Source organism: Sturnus vulgaris, chromosome 28 (assembly GCF_052056855.1).
Source record: "Sturnus vulgaris isolate bStuVul1 chromosome 28, bStuVul1.hap1, whole genome shotgun sequence".
NCBI classification, from domain to species: Eukaryota; Metazoa; Chordata; class Aves; order Passeriformes; family Sturnidae; genus Sturnus; species Sturnus vulgaris.
This window is the reverse complement of record NC_142270.1, coordinates 5,143,952-5,165,591: the sequence shown is the minus strand read 5'-3', so window position 1 is coordinate 5,165,591 and position 21,640 is coordinate 5,143,952. Positions and strand designations below refer to the sequence as shown.

The following is a 21,640-nucleotide window of genomic DNA, read 5'->3' as shown; positions in this document are numbered from 1 at the left end:
TCCCCTTTGACCACGCCCCTTTCTCCACCCCCGCCCTTCCCTCGTGCTCTCCCCTCATCGCCCACGCCCCCTCCGCCAGGGGGCGCCGCGGCGTGGAGGGGGGCGTGTCCTCGTGGGCCTCCCAATCAGCGCCGCGCCCGCGCGTGGGCGGGGCCGCGCGTGCGCCGTGGGCGGCGGCGGCGGCGTGGCCGCGGTTCGCGGGGCGCGCGCGCGCCTCGACGGGGCGGCCATGGACCCTCCGCGGCCTTTGTGCCAGCCCAGGCCTCGGCCTGGCCCCGGCCCCGGCCCCGGCCCCGGCCCCGCCGTCCCCATGGCGCGGGGGCTCCGCGGGCTCGCGGCTTTCTCCCCTCGTTTACCCTCACCCCGCCCCGCCCAGCCCCGACCCGTGTCGTCGCCGTTCCCCGCGCTGTTCCGCGGGCTGGGCCTGTATGAGCGGCCTCTGGAGAGGCCTCTCGGTAGGTGCCGGTGGTGAGGGGGTGGAAGGGCCCAGCTCAGCCCCGTTCGCCGGCTCACGGTGCCCCTGCTCCCGCAGGCCGTGGCGGTGCTGGCGATGGGAAGGCTCCGGCTCCGGTTCCGCCCGGCCCGGTGCAGCAGCAGAAGGAGGAGGAGAAGGGGGCAGCGCTGGCGGCGCTCCCCACACGCGGGCAGTGAGTCCCCTAAAACCTCAGTTTAACCTAAAACCCTCAGTGCCCACCCTCGTCTGGGTCCTCTTGGTCTGCCCTATTCCCTCTGTCTTCCCCATCTCTGTCCCTCCTATCCCTCTATCCCAAAACTTGGGTGTTTTGAGCCCCCAGGCTGCTGTGGGGCAGGAGCAGGGGGATTTTTTGGGGGTGTCGTGGTCATCGCTGGGGGTTTGCAGCCAGGCCACCCCACAGTGTGTCCCCAGCGTGTGCCAGCGCTCACCCCAGCCCTCCCTGTGGATGCAGGATCCTGTGGAAAAGCAAAGGGGACGCGCTGCCCACCCAGCCTGGAAGAGCCACCACTGCTGCTGTGCCAGCCCTGTGCCCACCCAGCCCCCTGGTCCTGCCCACCCAGCCCGTGCCCACCCCAGCGACCCCCCCGGCTGCTGCCAGGCTGTAAGTGGTGGCCCCAGCCCCACGTTTTGGGGTCCAGGTACTGCTGGGTCACTGCTGACCCCCTGTCCCTCACAGGACGCAGGGGACGAAGCCGGTGGTGAAGGGAGCCACGGTCCCTGTGGGGCTGAACTTGGTAAAGATCCACTGCAAGAACGAAGCTGTCTACCAGTACCACGTAACCTTCAGGTGATAATGGGGGGCCAGGGTCCCCCACAGCCCCTCGAGGTTGGGGTGTCCCCAAGCAGAGCATCTTGTGTCCCTCTTGTTGTCCAGGCTGCCGTGAGGTGAAGTGGCCCTGGCACAACAAAGAGCTCTGGGTTTTCGCCTTCAGGGGGGATTTTTGAAGGGCTGAGCAAGGTGTGGGATGGGCAGAGGAGGGAGAAAAGCCCCTGTGTGCCCCCAGCCCCGAGGTGGAATGCAGGAATACCCGCTTTGCCATGCTGAAGGAGCAGCGTGCCGTGACCGGGGACGTGATGGCTTTTGACGGCTCCATCCTCTTCCTGCCCATCCAGATCCCCAAGGTAAGGGGTGAGGGGGGGTCTCACCCAGTTTGGGGGTGCAGGGGTAACCCTGTTTTGGGTGGGAGAACCCCCTGTGGCCCTGCCAAAGGTCAGCCTGAAGGTTCAGAGGAAGTGCAGCGGGGAGGAGATCACCATCAACATCCAGATGACCAAAACCCTGGAACCCAGCTCGGATCTCTGCATCCCCTTCTACAACGTGGTTTTCCGCAGGTGAGAGACCTAAGAGACCCTCCCCGAGCTCCAGGGAGGAGCTTTCCTCCTTCCTGCTTCCAATCCTCATCCAGTCCTACTTTTCCTGCTTTTCCTTCCTTAGGGTGATGAAAATCTTAAACATGAGCCTGGTTGGGAGACATTTCTTTGAGCCTGCCCAGGCCACAACTCTACAGAAGTACAGGTGGGTGCTGACACCTTCCTTCCCACAGGATCATCCCTGTTTCCCTGGAAACTGGGAAGTTTTCCCAGGTCAGCTCTGGCTTTGGAGCAGCTGTTCTGAGGAGTAGAAATAAATCCCTGAGTCCTGGGTGTTCCTTGGCTACTCTGGGTTAACTCAGGCCTGTTTCCCTCTGGACACAGCCTCCATATCTGGCCAGGATATGCTGTCAGCATCCGGAAGAAGGACAGGGGGCTCTTCCTCATGGTGGACGCCATCCACAAGATCATCCGCAGCGAGTCCATCCTGAGCGTGATGTGAGAAAAGCAAAAACCCCAAAAGCTCTGGGGACGAGGGTGCTGTGGAAGGCACTTTATTATTGGGATAGCACAGGGAGGGAGCATTCCATGCCTTCTCTCCTCTTCTCCCAGGCAAACCATCCACTCCCAGAGCCAGAGGACATTCCAGGAGGAGTGCATCAAGCAGCTGGTGGGCTGCGTGGTCATGACCCGCTACAACAACCGCACCTATCGAGTGGATGACATCGACTGGGACAAGACCCCCAAGGACACTTTCACCCTGGCCAGCGGCCAGGAGATCACCTTTGTGGAGTACTACAGGTGAGGAGGAGCTGCTGGATCATCCCGTGGGATAGGGAGGGGCTCCATGCCTGGTGCTGAGCTGAGGTGGGGGAGTGGCAGCAGTGAGGTTTTGCTGCCCACAGGGGTTTGGGACTGGGTGTTCTGTTCCTGTTCCAAACTGAAATTCCAGGCTTGTGTGACGATGCTGCTTTTCCAGCAAGACCTACGGGATCACCATCAGGGAACTGGATCAGCCACTGCTCGTCCACAAGCCCAAGGAGAAACAGATGCTGAAGGGGAAGGTGAGCTGGGCACGGAGATCCACGGGCTGCTCTGGTCTCCTCCAGGCCCTGGGGAGAGCAGGGATTCCCAGCCCCTGGAATGCTGACGGTGCCTGTCCCTCCCTGCAGCAGCAGCTGGAGATGGTGCTGCTCGTGCCAGAGCTCACCTTCCTCACCGGCCTCTCCGACCTCCGCAAGAACAGCCGGACACTGAAGGTCAGAGCCTGTCTCATCCCCCTGATCCCATTTTTCTCGAAGGTCTGGGGAGAACCCCAAGCCCTCCCTCACCTCTGGGTGTTGCTGGTGCAGGAGGTGATGTGGGAGATGATCCAGAGCCCCCAGCAGCACTACCAGCGCCTCACCAGCCTCCTGTGCCGCATCCGCGACACCCCAGAAGCTTCCCAGGAGCTGGAGCGCTGGGGGCTGTGCCTGGACACAGATATCTACAGGGTAAGGGCTGCAGGGCCTCCCAGCCTTCCCCCTGGGCGTGGAGACAGTGGAGGAAACTCCAAAAAATCCCTCTTGCCCAGACCCAGGGTCACATCCTGCCCGTGGAGCGCATCAACCTCCGGCACCGCTCCTTCCTTCCCGCCGAGGACCTGAGCTGGCACCGGGAGGTGACGAAGGAGGTGCCCATTGCCGTGGTGAGCAGCAGCCTCCCCTTGGTGGGAAAGCTGGGATGGGTTTTCCTGAGCTCTGGCATTCTGGCTGAGCAGCTTCCAGCACAAACCCTTCCCTTGTTTTTGTTGGATTTGCGCTCCAGCCTGTTTTTCTGAAGGAGTTGGAGGTACGTGGCTGTGGTGTCTGCTTTCCCACCTCATCCCAGGGTGGAGGAGCCTTTGACATGCAGGAATTGGATGGAATTCAATCCAAATTTCTCTTGGGCCACTTTCCCAAATTCCCCTCTGGGCTCCAGATTTCTCTTTGGGCTACTTTCCCTCTCTTGGATTCCCTTCTGTGCTTGGCCTGAATTCCCTCTCCCAGATTTCCCTCTCCCAATCTCCCTGCTGTGCTCCAGCTTCCTCTAGGCCCAGTTTTCCTCTCCCAAATTCCCCTCTGTGCTCTGTAGGTTTCTCCTCTCCCAATCAGGAACGTGCTGCCTGGATTGGGAGCCGAGCACCCCCAAACCACGGCCTGTGCTGGCTTTTCTCCCAGATCTCCATCAATTCCTGGCTCCTGATCTATCACAAGCGACTGCAGCACCTGGCCAAGGACCTGGTGGCAGCCATGAGGAGCAGCTGTGGGGCCATGGGAATGCAGGTGGGGCACCCCACGGTGCAGGAGCTGCGGGATGATCGGATCGAGACCTACGTCAGGACCATCCAGAGCTCCTTGGGGAGCCAGGTGAGGAGTGGGGACATCCCTGGGGGATCGTTGGGAGCACCAGGGTGTCCTTGTTTTCCCCTAAAAATCTATGACAGAAAGGTGAAGTCAGGTAGGGGTTGGGAACAAAGGACAGGACAAGAGGGAACAGCCTCAAACTGTGCCAGGGCAGGTTCAGGTTAGACACCAGGAGGAATTTTTTTCATGGGAAAAAATTCATTTTTTTCATTGTTAAATGCAAGAATGGGCTGCACAGGGAGGTGGTGGATACCCCATCCCTGAGGGTGTGGATGTGGCACTTTGGGGACGTGGGCTATTGGTGATCAGTGATCCCAGGAGGGCTTTTCCAACCTGAACAATTCCACGATTCCCCTCAGGACAAGGTGCAGCTGCTCCTGTGCATCATCCCCGGCGGCCGGGACGACATCTACGGGGCTGTCAAGAAACTTTGCTGTGTGCAGACCCCGGTGCCCTCCCAGGTGGGCTGAGACCCCCATTCCCCCCATTCCTGGGAATCCTTGGCTGTCTCCAGCCTCACTTTTCCCTGTGTTTTCCCCTCTCTGCAGGTCATCAACGCCCAGTCCCTCACAGGCCACCCTGGCAAGATCAAGAGCGTGGTGCAGAAAGTTCTCCTGCAGATCAACTGCAAGCTGGGCGGGCAGCTCTGGGGGGTTGATATCCCACTGGTAAGGCAGGAAAAACCCAGGAAAAACCCTGGGATGAGCCTGGAAGCTCTGGAGGTGGGGTGAATTATTGTGGGCACAGGCTGGAGAATTAGGGTTGGCTTCTCTTGGGGGTTGTGTTGGAGCTGTAGGGATCTGAGCCTGGAGGTGTCTGACTTATCCCTGAATTCCACCTGGCTGTTTTTCCCTCTTCCAGAAGCAGCTGATGGTTGTGGGCATGGACGTTATCCCTAAATCCCACCTGCTTTTCCTCCCTCCAAAAACAGCTCAGGGTTGTTGGGCATGGACATTGTCCCTAAATCCCAATTCTCTTCCCCTCTGCAGAAGCAGCTGATGGTTGTGGGCATGGACATTGTCCCTAAATCTCAGTTCTTTTCCCCTCTGCAGAAGCAGCTGATGGTTGTGGGCATGGACATTGTCCCTAAATCTCAGTTCTTTTCCCCTCTGCAGAAGCAGCTGATGGTTGTGGGCATGGACATCCACCACAGCAGGAGCCAAGGGATGCGCTCTGTCATCGGCTTCGTGGCCAGCATGAACCAGTAGGTGGCTTCCCGGGAAAGGGGGGAAGGCCTTTCCCTGCTCTGCCCTGGGAATTTGCAGGACATCCCATCCCAAAATCCCCTTCCTTGGCTGGGAAAGGGGGTGAGGATTCTGCTGTGCTCAGGGAGGTCTTTCCCAGCGTGTTTGTGTTGGGAATCTCTGGGGAAAGGGCTGGGAATGCTGAGCCAGGGCTGGTTGGGGTTTCACAAGACTTTGCCTGGTGCTGGGGGGGTTCCTGGTTCCTTCTCATCGCTCTTCCATCCCCAGCATCCTCACCAAGTGGTACTCCAGGGTGGTTTTCCAGATGCCCCACCAGGAAATCGCCGACAGCCTCCGGCTCTGCCTCTCCCAAGCCCTCAAGCGCTTCTATGAGGTGAGGGTGACCAAAATCCACCCTGAGAACAGAGGGAAAAACCTCCCAAACTTCCAGCCTGGGTACGTGCAGGGGAGCAAACTTCCCTGGCAGCCTTTGGACTGGATGTGGAGCTGGGACAGCTCATCCTTATCTCGGGGAGAAGTCTGCTCACAGGGAAGTGCCACGTTACAGCTCCCAAAGGCCTGTCCCTTGTCCCCAGCGTGAGAAAAGCAGCCTGTGACAGGGCAAGGGCCAGGAAAAATCCCAGCTTTTGGGATTTTCCCAGAGGAGCTGTGGCTGCCTTATCCCTGGAGGTGCCCAAAGCCAGGTTGGATCAACCTGGGACAGTGGGAGGTGTCCCTGCCATGACAGGGGTGGAATGGGATGGGATTTAAGGTCCTTTCCAACCCAAACCATTCCAGGATTCTTTGATTTGATTTTCCTATCTCTCTCTGTGGGTGCTGCAGGAACAGCCCTGGGCTCTGGGAATTTGCTTGGCAGGAGGGACAGGACACAGGAATGGCTTCAAAATGACAAAGAGCAGGGATGGGTGGGATATTGGGAAGGAATTCCTGCCTGGGATGGTGATGAGGGGCTGGGATGGAATTCCCAGAGGAGCTGTGGCTGCCCCTGGATCCCTGGAAGTGTCCAAGGCCAGCTTGGAGCACCCTGGGCTAGTGGAAAGTTCCCTGCCCATGGCAGGGGTGGAATGAGATGATTTTAAAACTCCTTCCCACCCAAATCAATCTGGAATTCTGTGATAAATGCAAACACACCCAAACCCACCCCGAGCTGCATTTTTGGGAGGGAACTCAATGTGGGTTAAATTCCCATCTCCATCCCTGAACACCCAAACTTCTCCTGACCAGAGAATATTTCCCCACCTCTCTCAGCTAATCCTGTGCATGGCAGAGAGGTAAAAATGACCTGATTTTCCTGATTTTTTTTCCCCATTTTTTCCCCCCCAGCTGAACCACTCCCTGCCCATGAAGATCGTGGTGTACAGGGACGGGGTGTCCGACCCCCAGCTGGACACGGTGCTCAAATACGAGGTGCCCCAGCTCCAGAAGAGTTTCCACACCTTCCAAAATTACCAGCCCAGCCTCGTGGTGGTGGTGGTGCAGAAACAGCTGAGCACCAACTTCTACTGCCTGACAGGAGAGGAGTTGGTGTCCCCTCCCCTGGGCACCGTCATCGACCACAGCGTCACCAGCTCGGGATGGTGAGAGGCACATCCGGGGTGGGCTAAAAAACACCCTGGGATGGGATAAAAACACCCCCAGGGGGGAAAAAAATAACCTGTAAAAAAAAAAAAAACAGAGGGGAAAATGCCCCAGAGTGGGAAAAAATCCGCCCTGGATAGGAAAAAATGGTTGTAAAACCACCCCAGGGTGCAAAAAAAATGGGTTGTAAAAATAGCCCAGGGTGCAAAAAGAACCTCAGGGTGCAAAAAATTTCCTAGAACCTCCGGGTGCAAAAAAATTCCTAGGATGCCAAAGAAATTGTTGTAAAAATATCCCAGGGTGTTGGAAAAAATCCACACCAAGGTGTAAAAAATGGTGTGTAAAAGCCCCCCCAAGGTGCAAAAAAGTTGTGGTAAAAATACCATAAAGTACTTTATTGTTTTTACAAAATAAAACACTCTGGGGTGTAAAAACACCTTGAGTGCAAAAAAATGGTTATAAAACCATCCCAGGGTACAAAAAAAAAAAAAATCCCTGTGGAGTGCAAAAATGAAACCCTTGGGGTTCAAAACCAACCTTCTGGGGTGTAACAAAAAAAAAGTCAAATCTGGGGTTCACAGCGCCCTGAGGTGCAAAAATGCTCATTTTGGAGTGGAAAAAAAAAATCAAATTGGGGTTTGTTTTGTCCCCCCAGGCAGGATTTCTTCCTGCTGGCCCATCACTCCCGGCAGGGCTGCAGCGTCCCCACACGGTACATCTGCATGTGGAACACGGCCAACCTCAGCTCTGAGCACCTGCAGAGGTAAAGGGGGGTCCTGGACCCCCAAAATCCTCCCTGGAGGGGAGGAGAGACCCCCCCAAAATCATCTATGGGAAAAGCAGGAGGCCCAGAATTTCTGAAATCCTGCAGCCTCCAAAAATATTCCAGAGGGAAGGGGAGAGGCCTGGGAGCAGGTTCTGGGAGGGATCTGGATCCATCCCCATTCCCAGGAATCCCAAATCCCTCTGTCCCAAGGACAGGGACACCTTGGGGAAAGTTCTAGGAGGGATCTGAACCCGGATCCATTCCCAGGAATCCCAAATCCCAATTCCCTGTGTCCCAAAGGATTGGGAGCAGGTTCTGAGAGGGATCTGAACCCGGATCCATCCCCATTCCCAGGAATCCCAAATCCCAATTCTCTCTGTCCCAAGGGCAGGGACACCTTGGGAGGGATCTGAGCCTGGATCCATGCCCATTCCCAGAAATCCCAAATCCCGGTTCCCTCTATCCCAAACGCCTGGGAGCAGTTTCTGGGAGGGATCTGGATCCACCTCCATTCCCAGGAATCCCAATTCCCTCCCTGTGCCCAGGTTGACCTTCAAGCTGTGTCACCTGTACTGGAACTGGCCGGGCACCATCCGTGTCCCTGCCCCCTGCAAGTACGCCCACAAGTTGGCATTCCTGGTGGGACAGGTCCTGCACCACGAGCCCAGCGCCCACTTCAGCGAGCAGCTCTTCTTCCTTTAACCTGCCAGGACCTGCAAAACCGGGATTGAACTGGGAAAACTGGGATTGAACCCAGAATTCTGCTCCCCTGCCCTCTGCAGTTTGCCCCCCCCCCCCCCCTGCCCGCCAAGAGGGATCTTCCTCATTTCCCTGTTTTGGTGTTAATTTATTCTCTGTTTGTTGGTTTAGAGGATGCTGGGGATTGCAGCATCCCAGGGCTGTGGGGTTTTTTTGGGAATTATCTCCATGGGGATGACACCAAAGGAATATCCTGCTGGTTTCCAGCCTTCCCAGTAAAGGGGCTTGAGTTAATGAGCCCCAAAAGTGCTGCTGCTCCCACAGCTCAGCCCTGTGCAGGTGCTGGATGTAAATCCCAAAGATTTTGGGGTGGTTTTTTTTCCCCCCGGTTTCTTGCATTTCCATAGGTTTATAAAGTTTTTTTCCCTGGGCTTTTTCAAAGCTGCTGTTCAACAAACCAGCTCCAGTTTGGCTGGTTTTCCTGTCCTTGAGGAGTCACTGGTTTTCCAAGGAGAATTCTTTGTGGATTCAGGTCGTTACCCCAGGGAGAGGTTTTGAGTTTTCACCTATTTTAGGTTGGTTTTTTTTTTTTTTTTTTTGCCTTAGTCAGGAGAAGTAGGAATTCCCTAACTTTTTGCTGTAACCAGTTTTTCTGGTTCATTCCAATAAAATCGTTGCTGGCAGCTGCTCCCTTGTGAATTTTGGGGGGGGGGGGATGCTGGTGGCCCCTCATTCCCAGCGGGGTCCCAGGGTGGAGCAGGGGACACTGAGGAGGGGGTGACAGCAGCGGTGCCACCAGAGCTGTCACCTTGTGCCTGGGTTAATCATTTATCCCTGTTTATTTGCCAATCCTGGTGGACTTTGGCAACCGTGGCCAAGCCTGGGGTGGGATTTAGGAACAAATCTTGGCCCTGGGGGTGCTGGGCTGGGGGTTTTGGGGGTCCCCCAGCTCTGCCTGACCCTCTCCAGCAGCTTTTTCTGTCCCAGCTCAGCGTTTTCCTTGTCCCTGGCAGCTCCTCGGCACAGGGAGAGGAGCCAGGATGGGTCTGGCTGCCAGGATTTGTCCTCCCCTGAGCCCCCCTGGGCTTTTTCGGGGGGTCCTTGGGGTCCCCCAGCCCCACCCCAGGGGATGTTCGGTGCTGTGACCCCTTGGGATGGGGTTCAGGGGTGGTTTGGGGTGCCCTGTGCCTCTAAAGGGTGTTAGGGGAGCTCCCTGGGGTGTCCCGGGGGCGGTGTTGGGGGATCTGTGGGGTCTCTATGGCTCTGGGGGACCCTTGAAGGGGTCCTGGGGGTCTTGGTGCCCCCAGGGTGGGTGTTCAGTGGCTTCCATAGGCTCCCAATACCCCGGGTGGGTTTTTGGGGGTTCCCAAGGTGGGTGTTTGGGGATCCCAATGCTCCAGGTGGCTGTTTTGGGGCAGTCCTGGGGGATGTTTTGGGGCAGTTTGGGGGATCTCGGGTGAGATTTTTGGGGGTCCCAGGTGGGATTTTTAGGGGGTCTCAGATGGGCTTTTAGGGAATGTCGGGTGAGATTTTGGGTGTCTCAGGTAGGATTTTGTAGGAGGTCCCGAGTGAGATAATTGAGGAGTCCCGGGTGGGAGTTTTTAGGGGTCCCGAGTGAGATTTTTTAAGGGGGATCCCGGCTGGATTTTTGAGGGCTCCGGGGTGAGATTTTTGGGGGGTCCTGGGTAGGATTTTTTAGGGGTCCTGTGTGCGATTTTTGGGGGGTCCCGCTGCCGCGCAGGGGGCGTGGCCTGGTGGGGGCGTGGCCTGAGGCAGCTCCAGCCAATGGGAGCGCTCCCCGTGCCGGCGGCCGCGCATGCGCACTGCGCGGCCCTGAGCGGCGGCGGCGGGAGCGGGAGCCGAGGTAGGACCGGGATGGACCGGGACGGACCGGGATGGACCGGGACAGACCGGGATAGGCACGGCAGCCCTGCCGTGAGACGGGAGCCGGCTGCGGAGACGGGCCGCAGCGGGGAGAGAGGCAGCGGAGCGGGGGGAGCGAGTTGGGGCCGGCCCCGAGCCCCGGATGGGGATGGGGGATGCAGGGAAGGATGCAGGATGCAAGGAAGGATGCAGGGAGCGGCTGTTTAGGGTTTGGGACTGGTCCTAGGGCATGTGGGCAGCAATGAGGACTCGTTTTGGGACAGTCCGTGGGGTCTGGGACAGGTGAGGGTGCAGGTAGAGGTGGGGTCTGAGGTGCAGGACCCTGTTATGGGGTGCAGGACTCAGTTTTGGGGTGCAGGGCCCAGTTATGGGGTCTGGCATCACCAGTGGAAGCTCTGGGACCAGGCAGCGGCGGTGGGGTGAGATGGGGCAGGGCCTGGGGGGCAGCAGCAGCTCCGGTGCAGGGGGGCACTGGGCAGGACTGGGGGGTCCGTGTGGGGTGGGATGCCCGGGATATCTCCCGGGGTTTCTCCCGGGGTTTCTCCCGGGGTTTCTCCCGGTTTCGCTGCCCATCTGCTCGTCCCCGGGCGTGCGGGCTGGAATCACGGGAAAGGAATGGACAGGACATTCCCAAAGCTCCGGGGGCTCCCGGGGTGTCCGTGCCCCAGGAACCGCTGCCAGCCCCGGGACGAGCCGCGGGGCGCGGAAAACCTCCGTGCTCCTGGGCACGCTCCGTGCCGCAGCACACGTGGAGGCAGCGGCGTTTGCTCCGGAAGGAGCTCGGCCCCTCTGGCTCCCGACAGGACCGGGATGGGTCCGGTGGGAGCGGGGTGGGGGGGGGGCTGGAATTTTGGGATCCCCCTCTGCCCCCCTCCCCTCCAGGTTTGCGCCAGCGAGCTGTCCCTGCGCGGGGTTTCGGGAAGCGTCTGGCGCTGGGCTGACGTCGCCGGGGTCATGCTCGGCTGTGCCAGCGGTTCTTATTCCCGGCGTCACCTTCCCGCTTGGAACGGGGCGGGGGGAAATGTGTGGATTGCGAGCTGGGATCGATGATCTCTGGGAAGTGAAGCCCAGGGAGACGGGAAGGGTTTGCCCGGCCTTGGGAGCTGCGTTGTGCTGTCGTGGCTAGCGGGCATCGCTCCCGGGCACATCCCTCCCCGTGGCAGCGGTTTGTCCCGTGCCCCGTCCCAGGAGCGATAAAGTAGGTCAGGCGCTGGCTCCGGGCTCCAGGAGCGCATCCCGGTGGAAGGACGCCCTTGAAGGTAGCGGTCATGGAGCCCAGGGGCTCCGGGGGGTTCGCAGCTGGCGCTGGGGATGCCGAGGGTCGATGTTCTTTGGTGTTTGCCGCATCCCGTTTATCCCGGGTGTGCTCGACACCTTCCTGCCTTGCCATGGGATTCCAGCAGGTCGGAGCCCCCCGGGATGTCTCTTTTTGGGCCCTTCTCTTCCTTCAGGGGCGGCTCCTCCACCTCGTTTTGCCCTAAAACGGAGCGAGCCCGAGCAGCTCCGGCTGCTGCCCGGCTCTGCCCGCTCGGCGCTTCCTGCCTTTCCTTTGGCAGCAGGGGGAAAGTTGAGGTCCGGTTTTCCATCCTGGGTGTATCCGGCTCAGCCTGGTTTTGGGAGAAACCCCCGGGAGGGGTTTTGGCGGCGGACAGAGCTGCGTGCCTTGGCACGGGCCGGGACCGGTGTGCAAGGGAGCAGGACCGGGGAGATGGGGAGCACTGGGCTGGGAAGGGCAGCCAGAGGGACGTGAGGCCATCCAGGCAAACCTTTGGCACGGTGGGCTGTGTGCCAGCACCTGTGGAAGTCACCAATATCCTGGATGTCCCGTGTAGCCCAGGAGGACCCACCTGGAAAGGTGGATTGGGACAGGGAGGCAGAGGAGGCGTCTGGGGATGCTGAAAAGGCAGAGATCCCTCGGTCCCCCCACCCAGCACCGCTCTGGATGGGCTCCCTCCCTCATCTTGGGAGGAGAGGGGTTAAGTCAAAGCATCCGAGCTAAGCCCTGGCAGGAGGAGGCTAAAACCTCCCAGAGAACAAAGCTCACAAAGTGGTGGTAAGCTGGTAAAACCTGTGAGAATGTGGGAGCCTTCAGGGGGAGTGGGGTCCTGGATGGGGAGCGTGGTTCCCTGGCAGCCCCTTGGCATGGAAATCCTGGCCTCAGGTTATTTTTGGAACAATTGCTTGGCCAGGCTTCAAAAACGTCCTGGTTTTTGGAAGAGACTGGAGCCTGTGAGCTGTCAGCACAGGCCAGGCCCTGCAGGGTGTCCAGGGCTGGGCTGGGAGCCCCTGGGAAGGGGAGCCAGAGGGATCAGGAGGTGCTCCTGAAGCCCCACACTGGGATCAGGATGGCTGCTGCATTGATGGAGGCAGCAGACTTTTTATTTTCTCCTTGTGAATCCCAAATTTGCCATCCACCTTTCAGGGAAGCTTTTCCAGGAAGGCAGCCCGAGCTGCAGGCTCTTGGGTGCCTCCCAAGGTGGACGTGCAGGTCGTGCCTGGCATCCCCCCCCTCTCCCTGAGCCCCTTCCTTTGCACCCCGGGGTTGTGCCACCCCTCTTTTATCAATTCTCGGCACATATGAAAGGGGTAAAGAGGGCAAGGATTAATTCTGGGCAAACACTATAAAGGCACCTACAGTTAGAGCAGGGAAGCACTCGGTTCATGGTAATTATCCTGGTTAAATTATAACCTAATGAACAGGCCACCTCTGTCCTCGGGGCTCCCGTGTTCCTCTGAGTGCTGGCATTGAGATCCTGGAGGCGTTTGTGTCCCAGTCCTGGTGACACGGAGGGGATCCACGCGTGGCCAAGGGCTGGAGCGTGACTCCTCACGCTCCAGAGAGCTGGATTCGGGGCTGGCACAGCTGGATTCGGGGCTGGCACAGCTGGATTTTGGCACAGCCCTGCCTTCTTCCCGACCATCCTGCTCTTCCCAGGGTCCCCGAGGTGCTGAGGAGCTGGAGAGCCCCCGGGAGCCGTGTGCTGGCAGCCCCCCACGGTGAGTGAGGGGCTTGGGGTGGCTCAGGGTGGAGGAGGACGAGGAAGGGGGGGTGATTTTACACGGAAAGATTGTGGAAAAATGCTGAATCCTCTCAGGATCTGTGTGCTTCCACCGCTGTTCCCTCTTTCCCTGAGGATAAATCAGTGGGGTGGAGGAGCCGTGGTTGGAGCTGTGGTTGGAGGGCTGGGAATGCCAAATCCAACAGCAGTGTGGTTTCTCTCCCAGCATCCCAGAGGCACCATGATCCCCAGCGTGGGCCCCCGGAGCTGCTGCCTGCTCCTGCTGCTCTGCCTCCTCCTCCTCCCCTGCCCGCGGGTCCGGGCGGGCAGGGACAGCCCCGCAGTGTCCGCAGCCTCCTTCCTGCAGGATCTGCTCCAGCGCTACGGGGAGAGCCAGACCCTGAGCCTGAAGCAGCTCAAGGCCCTGCTGAACCGCCTGGATGTGGGAGTGGGACACGCCAATGTCTCCCAAACACCTCAGCAGCGCCTCAACCTCTCCAGGGTAAGGAGGGGGCACCCCCAAAACCTCCCTGTGGAGTCCCAAAACCTCCCTGCAGACTCCTGGAATCACCCTGCGGGAATCTCAAGGTGCATTTCTGTCCCTTCCCTCCCTCAGTGCTTCAGCTCCGTGGAGCTTTTTGCCATCCACAACCTGAGCGAGGGCTCCCCTGTGGGGCACAGCGAGTTCAAGGAGTTCTGCCCCACCATCCTGCAGCAGCTGGAGTCGGGGGCGTGTGCCTCTGAAAACCTGGAAAACGAGGAGAATGAGCAGACAGAGGAGGGCAGGCCCAGCTCAGCTGAAGGTAATTGGGGTGCTGGGGGGGGCCATGGGCACTGCCTAGAGCTTGGGGACACAAGGAACAGCCAGTTCCCACTCCTGGGAATTCCCTGCCTCCAGCAGCTGGGAATCCTGACTGAGTTTTCCTCGCTGTGGATCGTGCTGTGCTGTGGTTTTGCTGGGATAATCTCTGTGCCTCCGGGATAGCTGGATGAGGAGGGGGCTCTGCTGTGAGTCCCCGTGGGTGGGAGGGGGTGACCTGGCCCCTGAGCTGGGGGATGCTCAACCAGCTCCTGCCTATCCCGGTCCTGACAATTCCCAAGGTCTTGGATCAGCTGCCCTGAGCACAGCTTGGCTTCTCCCACGCTGGGGCTGGCTCGGGAAAACCTTTTCCAAGGAACCCAGTGGCTTCATTCCCACCTTCCCTGCACCAAACACGATGGTTTTGTTGCAGCTGGAGCATCTGGAGCGCGGGGAACAACCCCGGAGCCCTTTCCCACCTGCCCGTGTCCGGGCTCTCCGAGAGCCTCGGTAATGTCTGGCCCTCGTTTCTTCTCGTTCCGCAGTGTGGGGCTTTGGTTTTCTCAGTGTGTCCATGATTAACGTGGCCTCCCTGCTCGGAGTCCTCATCGTCCCGTGCTCCCAGAAGGCCTTTTTCAGCCGGGTGCTCCTGTTTTTCATCGCTCTCTCCATCGGCACGCTGCTCTCTAACGCGCTCTTCCAGCTCATCCCAGAGGTGCGGTAGAACCGTCCCTGCCTCTCTCCCGTCTCCAGGGGCAGCTCCCCGGGCGCCCTCTCTGCCTCCACCCCGCCGAATCGATCCGGTCCCTCGTCACCCGAGGCTCAGGGCTTGGCTCAAGGGGCTCTGCAGGGCTTTTCTCACCTCTCTGAGCACCAGGAAACCCTCAAGTGTCCTCCATCCCTGAGGAGTGGGAATGTGCTGGGAGAAGCTGTTTGCTCCTCCTCTGTGTGTCCAGGTGTTTGTCCCGCGGAGGGATGTGCTCAGCCACGCTTGTGGCATGAGCCAGAGGGAAAAAATGTGAAATATCCATGAAAATATGATCAAATATCCATATAAAAGCAAGGAGAACAGCCTGGAGAAGCACCGGCTTCCTCTGCAATCAGCCAACATTTACAAATCCTTTAATTGCCTTCTTTTTTTCCCCCCTACCTGATTTCCCAATCCGATGTTCCTACAAGGGTTCTGGCTTCCATGAGGTTTCCTGGTGCTCTGATGGGACAACAGAAATATCGCCAATTAATTGTGTTGTAATTGCGTAGTTCTGGAGCTGAATAAATAAATCCACCTGGATTGGAAACCTTTGCAACGTGGTCCAGGTACCTCCTCAGAGGATGAGCTGGATTTGGCACATCCAACCTTAAAATTCCAGTGGGTTTTTCTCCCCCTGGTGTTGCCTGTTTTGCTGCCAGGCAGTGAACGCCTTATCCGTGCTGTGAGATGTTTTTCCAAGTTTTCAGCTCCAGAACTGCAACTTTTTTTTTTGCTGGACATAAAAACCAAGCGCCTCTAATTCCTGATCTGCCAGGAATTGAAATGTTGGATGTACACTCCAGCCCCACCAGCACCCGGAGCATCCCAGCAGGGATGGGCTGCAGGACAGGGATGGAGTGTACGAGGTGCTCGGGGGAACCTGGGTGCTCTGTGGCTTGGGAGTGACCCACAGAGCAGAGCTGGTGGCTAGCTGGGACATGGCCTGGCTACCAAAACTCAGCTGAGATTGCCCAACTTTCCCCAAGCCGCTCAGCACCGGGTTCACCCTTTGGAGGCGGCGCCAGATGAACAAGAATCACTAATGAATGTCCTCTTCTCTCCCTCCCTCCTCTCTCTGTGCTGTCCTGGTGTGGATTCCTTCCCTGCCCATCCCCACGTTGATCTCATCCCTTTCCCATCTCCTGGGGTGGGTCTGGCTCTGCCAGTCTGGGGTTATGGTTTCCTCTGCGTCTCCGTCATCTCCCTGTGCTCGCTGGTGGGAGCCAGCGTGGTGCCCTTCATGAAGAAGACATTTTACAAGAGGCTGCTGCTCTACTTCATAGCTCTGGCGATTGGAACTCTCTACTCCAACGCCCTCTTCCAGCTCATTCCCGAGGTAGGGACAGGACTGGTGGGTCTGTGGTTTTCTCTCTCTCTCTCTGGGGCTGTTTCTGGCTGGAGAAGGGGAAGGCGGCAGCGGAGGGGAGCCCAGAGTTGAGGTATGGAGGGCTGGAAGCCCCTTGGAGCTGGAGTTTGGAAGGGAATCGCTCCAGGGAGATCTGCTTCAAGCAGAGATTCGTTCTTTTATTGCCTTTTCTGGGTTTTTCTAGCCCTGGGGGCAGGTCCCCCGTGCAGAGCAGAGCCTGGTTTTGGCATCCCCGCCCCAGTGCAGGTGTTGGATCCAATGCCTTGGGACACAGCCGGCTTGGGTGAGGGAATGAGGGAGATGAAAAGTGCACGAAGGCGTTTTCTGAGCTTGTCCCCAGAGCAGCTGCTCCTCAGAGAGAGATCAGAGCTGTGTCACCCCTCCAGTGTCACCCCAGGGGCAAAGGCAGATGAAGGACACTGCCTTTGGATGAAGGACACTGCCTCATCCTCTCCCGTGTCCCCTCCTGCCTGCAGGCGTTTGGATTCAACCCTCAGGAGGATTATTATGTTTCCAAATCTGCTGTGGTGTTCGGGGGCTTCTACCTCTTCTTCTTCACAGAGAAGATCCTGAAGATGCTCCTGAAGCAGAAGGACCAGGTGAGGCAGAGCAGGGGATGGCAAACAGCAGGAATTTCGGGATTGTGGGATGGGAAACAGCAGGAATGTTGGGATGGCAGGTGGGAAAGAGCAGGAATTTCAGGATGGTAGGGTAGGAAAGAGCAGGAATTTCAGGATGGTGGGGCGGGATACAGCAGGAATATCGGGATGGTGGGATGGGAAAGAGCAGGAATTTCGGGCTGACTGGCAGCCCTGAATCCCCTGATCCCACAGCACCACCACGGGCACAGCCACTATGGCCCCGAGGCTCTGCCCTCCAAGAAGGACCGGGAGGAGGGCGTGACAGAGAAGCTGCAGAACGGGGACCTGGACCACATGATCCCACACATCAGCAGCGACCTGGAGTGCAAGCCCCCCTCTGGGGATGAGAAGGCTGTGGTGGGCTCCCTCTCTGTCCAGGTGAGACCATGACAAAATCCCACCTGTCAGTTAAAAGCAGTTTTGCAGCCCAAATTCTGTGTGTGGTGGGAGCAAACAGCTCCGCTGCGTGGATTTAATCAATAGGGGGATGGAGGAGGGATCAACGACCTCATTTGGGTGCTGATGGCTGTTTTGGGGTGCTGATGGCCGTTTTGGGGTGCTGTGGCAGGACCTGCAGGCCTCCCAGAGCGCGTGCTACTGGCTGAAGGAGGTGAGGTACTCGGACATTGGGACCCTGGCCTGGATGATCACGCTCAGTGATGGCCTCCACAATTTCATCGACGGGCTGGCCATCGGCGCTTCCTTCACCGTGTCCGTGTTCCAGGGGATCAGCACCTCCGTGGCCATTCTCTGTGAGGAGTTCCCACACGAGCTGGGTATGTGACTCCTTGGGTCTACCCCTGGTCTTGCTCCCTCTGGAGTCCATCCTTTTTCCATCCAGGAAGGCGAATTTGGGGTGGGATAAGCAGGGATGCTGCTGGAAAGGCAGGGCTGTAAACTGCTCTGAGTAATCGCCGCTCTAAAAATAACGAGGTAATATGATGTCTGAGGTTTAAATTTAGATGGAGGCATCTGAAGACAAAAAAAAAAATAAACCCTCAACACCTCGGTTTGGGAAGGGGGAAGTGGGTTTGGGTGGGAATGTCTGGATTTAGGGGCAGTGAATTGGTCAGCGAAGGGGAGGTGGGTTTGGCGTGGGTTTAGGGACAGTGCTGTGGTCAGTGAGTGGGAGGCAAGTTTGGGTGTGAATGTCCCAATTTAGGGGTAGTTGAGGGGGGAGGAGGGTTTGGGTGTGAATGTCTGAATTTGGGAGTAGTGGAGTGGTCAGTGGAGGACAAACAGGTTTGGGTGTGAATGTCTAAATTTAGGGGCAGTGTGATGGTCAGTGCCCAGCAGCTACAGGGACCCCACACGGTGATTTTTGGGGTGTCCTGTGTAGTCCAGAGTGGACTCTGATCCTCCTGCATCCCTTCTAATTTGGGATATTCTGGAATTCTGTGAATTCAAGCTGGTGCTGTCCCAATGCTGCTGACAGCCCTTCTCTCCTCATCCTCCCACCTTCTTTTCCCACAGGGGACTTTGTGATCCTGCTCAATGCTGGGATGACCATTCGCCAGGCTCTCTTCTTCAATTTCATCTCTGCCTGCTGCTGCTACATGGGCCTGGCCTTTGGCATCGTGGCTGGCAGCCACTTCTCTGCCAACTGGATCTTTGCTCTGGCTGGAGGGATGTTCCTGTACATAGCACTGGCTGACATGGTAAATCCTGACCCCAAATCCTGAGCACAGAATCTTGGGATTTCCTGGGATTTCTTCCTAGGAAAAGCTCTGCTTGCCCTCAGCCTGCAGGCACGCCGAGGTTTGCTCTGTCCCCTTGGCACATGCAGATGTCTCAGCTGGCTGAAATCCCGAGGATGGGAGGGTGCTGAATGTTTGCTGAGGAAGGATGGAGCTGTCACTGATCCCTGCCATCCCAATTTTTCCCCCTGCAGTTCCCTGAGATGAACGAGGTGAGCCGGGAGGACGAGCAGAACGGCAGCGCCCTCATCACCTTCGCCATCCAGAACGCGGGGCTGCTCACGGGCTTCACCATCATGGTGCTGCTCACCATGTACTCAGGGCAGATCCAGATAGGGTAGGACCAGCCCGAGCTGAAGCCCTGATCCAATTTTTCCTTTTTTTTTTTTTTTTTTGGGGGGGGGGGGGATGGGGTATTTTTCCTTTTTGTTTTTTTTTCCTTTCCTGCTGCAAACATACGACGGTACCTGTGCGGGCACTGACGTCACACTACAGGAGAGACACTGCTTTGAAAGCTATTCCATGGATTTTTTTTTTTCTGGTTTAAGGCTGAGGGGAGTGGAATTCCCCTTCCCATAGGACTGACCTGACTTTTTTCCAGTGTCATATCCCTTCTCTCCTCACCTCTCCCAGGAAGGATGGAATGGGGAGACAGGAGCTGCTCCAGCCGTGCTCCCCTCGCTGTGCTCGGAGTGTTTCCATGGGACATGACGCTGTCCTGACCCGTCTGGGTCAGGGGACAGATGGGGACAGACCCTTCCCCACCAGCCAGCCCTCAGAGCTGTGCTCTCCGAGGATGAGGAGGTTCACCATGGCACCATCATCCGACTGCTTCTGCTCCCTTTCAGCCTGGACAATGCCCTGGCAAGAGCGGGGTGAAGAGGGCAGGGCTTTTAAAGCACATTTTGGGTGTCAGTGGTCGGAGCAGAGGACACTAAACTGGAGTTGGAGTGACACTTGGGCTGCTGGGAGAAGCCTGCCAGGATGCCCTGACCCCCCTTCAGTCCATGCTGCTGGAACTGGGGGCAAATCCCAACTCCTCCTCCGTGAGGGCTGGTGAGAAGGGGATGAGAGCAGAGCCCTGCCCAGCCACAGGCTCCAGCCCAAGGATTTTTCCTCAGGTTGTGTCCAAGCTCGTGGTGACACCTGGGAGCAGCCACCAGTTTTTCAACAGTGCTGAGGTTCAGGGTGGGGTGGGGGGTGTTTTTAAAAGCAAAACTCAGACTGTGAACCTCTTTAGGTTGTGTGTTCCCAGCCTTAGGGAGTAGCCAGAGAAGGGTGTTCCAGGCACTTCCCAGCTCTGCCTCCAGGCTGGCGTTCCCCAGATTCACTAGGTGAATTACTTATTATCATATTGATAAGGTTGCCCACCCCACCCGTGTTGCTTGAGGTTCCCTCTCACCCCTTTTGCCCCCAGACCCCTTGTCCTGTACCTGGTGTGAGCTTGTGGCCGTGTGGATTCTGGGGAATCGCTCGTGTTTGGCGCTGGGTTGGGATGGAGGAGAGCTGCAGGTGCTTTGGAAGTGTTTGTGAAGCGTCTTCCTTCACTCCCCACCTGTGCAGGTGTGTGGGGTGTGACAGGGTGGTGGCACTGTGCTGGAGCTGAGGCTCCCACACCTTCCCTTCCCCCCCGAGGAAAAGAAACCTGAGGTTGTGCCAGGTGTTATTCCTGCTCGTTGCAGGACAGAGGGATCTCCTGGCAGCATTGTACCCTGGCTGGATTGCTGTAATCCCTGAATTCCTGTAGTTCCTAACTGGATGATGTTCTTCCTAAGCTCCCAACAGCTGTCACTGAGCCTGTGGCCTCTGGCACTGACAGGATCCTCATGGATCATCACCTGCACTCTCAGTGGCTTTTCTAGTCTGGGCATTTGTCCCCTGGCTCTTGGCTTTGTCCTGCACCCCAAGCCTAAATATCAACTTCTAGAGGAGCCTTTTTGGGATCACGTTTCACCTGAAGGTGCCACACGGTCCTTGGGTGATTCCCGAGGTGATCCTCGAGGAGAGATGGGCTCCCTTTTGTCCCATGTGGTGTCTCTTGTGGATTGTCACCATAAGTCACCTTTCCCTGTGGGACAGAGCAGAGTGGCCTGTGCTGGCTCAGGCAATCATTCAGCACCTCGCAGGCATTCCCTGTGCTGCTGATTCCAGGACGAAAGTGGCACTGGAAACATTTTCCTTGCTTGAGAGAGCCACAGCCTCGGCTGACTGACTCGATGTGGAAAATCTGAGTCCTTCCACTGGCACAGGTGCCCTCTCCTCTCTCTCAAGGAATCAGTTGGAAAACACCATGTGGCTGGCAGGGCACAAGGCACCAGAGCTGCATCCCTGCTGGAAAAGCCTCCGTGGGGGAGGATGGGGGGAAAATCAGGGGGTTTGTCCCCTCTGGATTCTCTGAATCTTTGTCCCCAAGAGCTGGGAAGTGGCAGAGAGCAGGGCTTGGCTTCCTCAGAGCCAGCAGGATTCACTGTGGGAATCACAAATCCACTGTCTTCTCGTTTCGAGTTCATCCCTGATTCCTGAGAAATCTGCAACCCCGAGATTTGGCATGGGGGGGAGGGTTGAGAAACGAGGCTGCCCTGCCACCAAGGAGAGCTCCTGTTCCCAGGCTGGGCAGGCTGGCACCTGCCAGTGCCAAAGGGATGGGAACCCACCCAAATCCAGCTCCTTGTGGATTTTCACCCGTCTCTCCTTCCCCTCATCCGTTTGGAAGCTCAAGTTCCATCTCAGTATTTCAATTATAACTCAGGTGTTGTAAGGAGAGGACGGCGCCGAAACAAAAGAGCGTTAACTTAAAATGTCACGTGGATTGTACAGATATTTGTAAAATTCCATAAATAAAATATATTCTGTAATGACGGAGGGGTCCCAGGCGTGCTCAGGCAGTGAAATCCTCCCCGCTGCTGGGGGATGGAGGGGTGGGAGCGCTGCTGGCTCAGGATTTTTCCGAGGGGAAGGGTTGGAGCAGGGCTGGGTGATGCAATCCCGGTTTTCCAGCTGGATTTCCGTGGCTGTGCAGTGCGGCGCGGCTGACAGGAGGTGGCACTGACAACCCCCGGCCTGCCCGCATGGCACGGCCTTTGCG

At 57.7% G+C, this 21,640-nt stretch overlaps 2 protein-coding genes across 4 annotated transcripts; both read left to right on the top strand.

The window, feature by feature from the left end:
* The first annotated feature begins 229 nt into the window (after positions 1 to 229).
* On the top strand, positions 230 to 9,031 carry PIWIL2 (piwi like RNA-mediated gene silencing 2). Its single transcript, XM_088179872.1, has 21 exons — positions 230 to 455; positions 533 to 647; positions 927 to 1,076; positions 1,152 to 1,262; positions 1,480 to 1,597; positions 1,686 to 1,807; positions 1,911 to 1,991; positions 2,171 to 2,284; positions 2,399 to 2,587; positions 2,766 to 2,850; positions 2,959 to 3,045; positions 3,139 to 3,279; positions 3,360 to 3,473; positions 3,985 to 4,173; positions 4,530 to 4,631; positions 4,719 to 4,838; positions 5,286 to 5,374; positions 5,643 to 5,748; positions 6,699 to 6,952; positions 7,609 to 7,716; positions 8,265 to 9,031. Exons 1-21 carry the CDS (start codon positions 230 to 232, stop codon positions 8,419 to 8,421), a joined length of 2,778 nt encoding a protein of 925 aa, XP_088035998.1. The 3' UTR covers positions 8,422 to 9,031.
* A 2,546-nt stretch (positions 9,032 to 11,577) lies between these two features.
* SLC39A14 (solute carrier family 39 member 14) lies at positions 11,578 to 21,413 on the top strand. Of its 3 annotated transcripts, XM_088179850.1 has the most exons (9): positions 11,578 to 13,299; positions 13,528 to 13,803; positions 13,918 to 14,104; positions 16,018 to 16,187; positions 16,694 to 16,816; positions 17,051 to 17,236; positions 17,427 to 17,634; positions 18,332 to 18,516; positions 18,750 to 21,413. In XM_088179850.1, the coding sequence occupies exons 2-9, from the start codon at positions 13,543 to 13,545 to the stop codon at positions 18,894 to 18,896; spliced, it is 1,467 nt and encodes a 488-aa protein (XP_088035976.1). In that variant the 5' UTR covers positions 11,578 to 13,299; positions 13,528 to 13,542; the 3' UTR covers positions 18,897 to 21,413. The 3 variants fall into 3 exon arrangements, with proteins under 3 accessions (XP_088035976.1, XP_014748425.2, XP_014748426.2); XM_014892939.2 differs by lacking the exons at positions 11,578 to 13,299; positions 16,018 to 16,187 and adding an exon at positions 14,646 to 14,815 and having other exon boundaries at positions 13,398 to 13,803; XM_014892940.2 differs by lacking the exon at positions 11,578 to 13,299 and having other exon boundaries at positions 13,408 to 13,803.
* Positions 21,414 to 21,640: the final 227 nt, after the last annotated feature.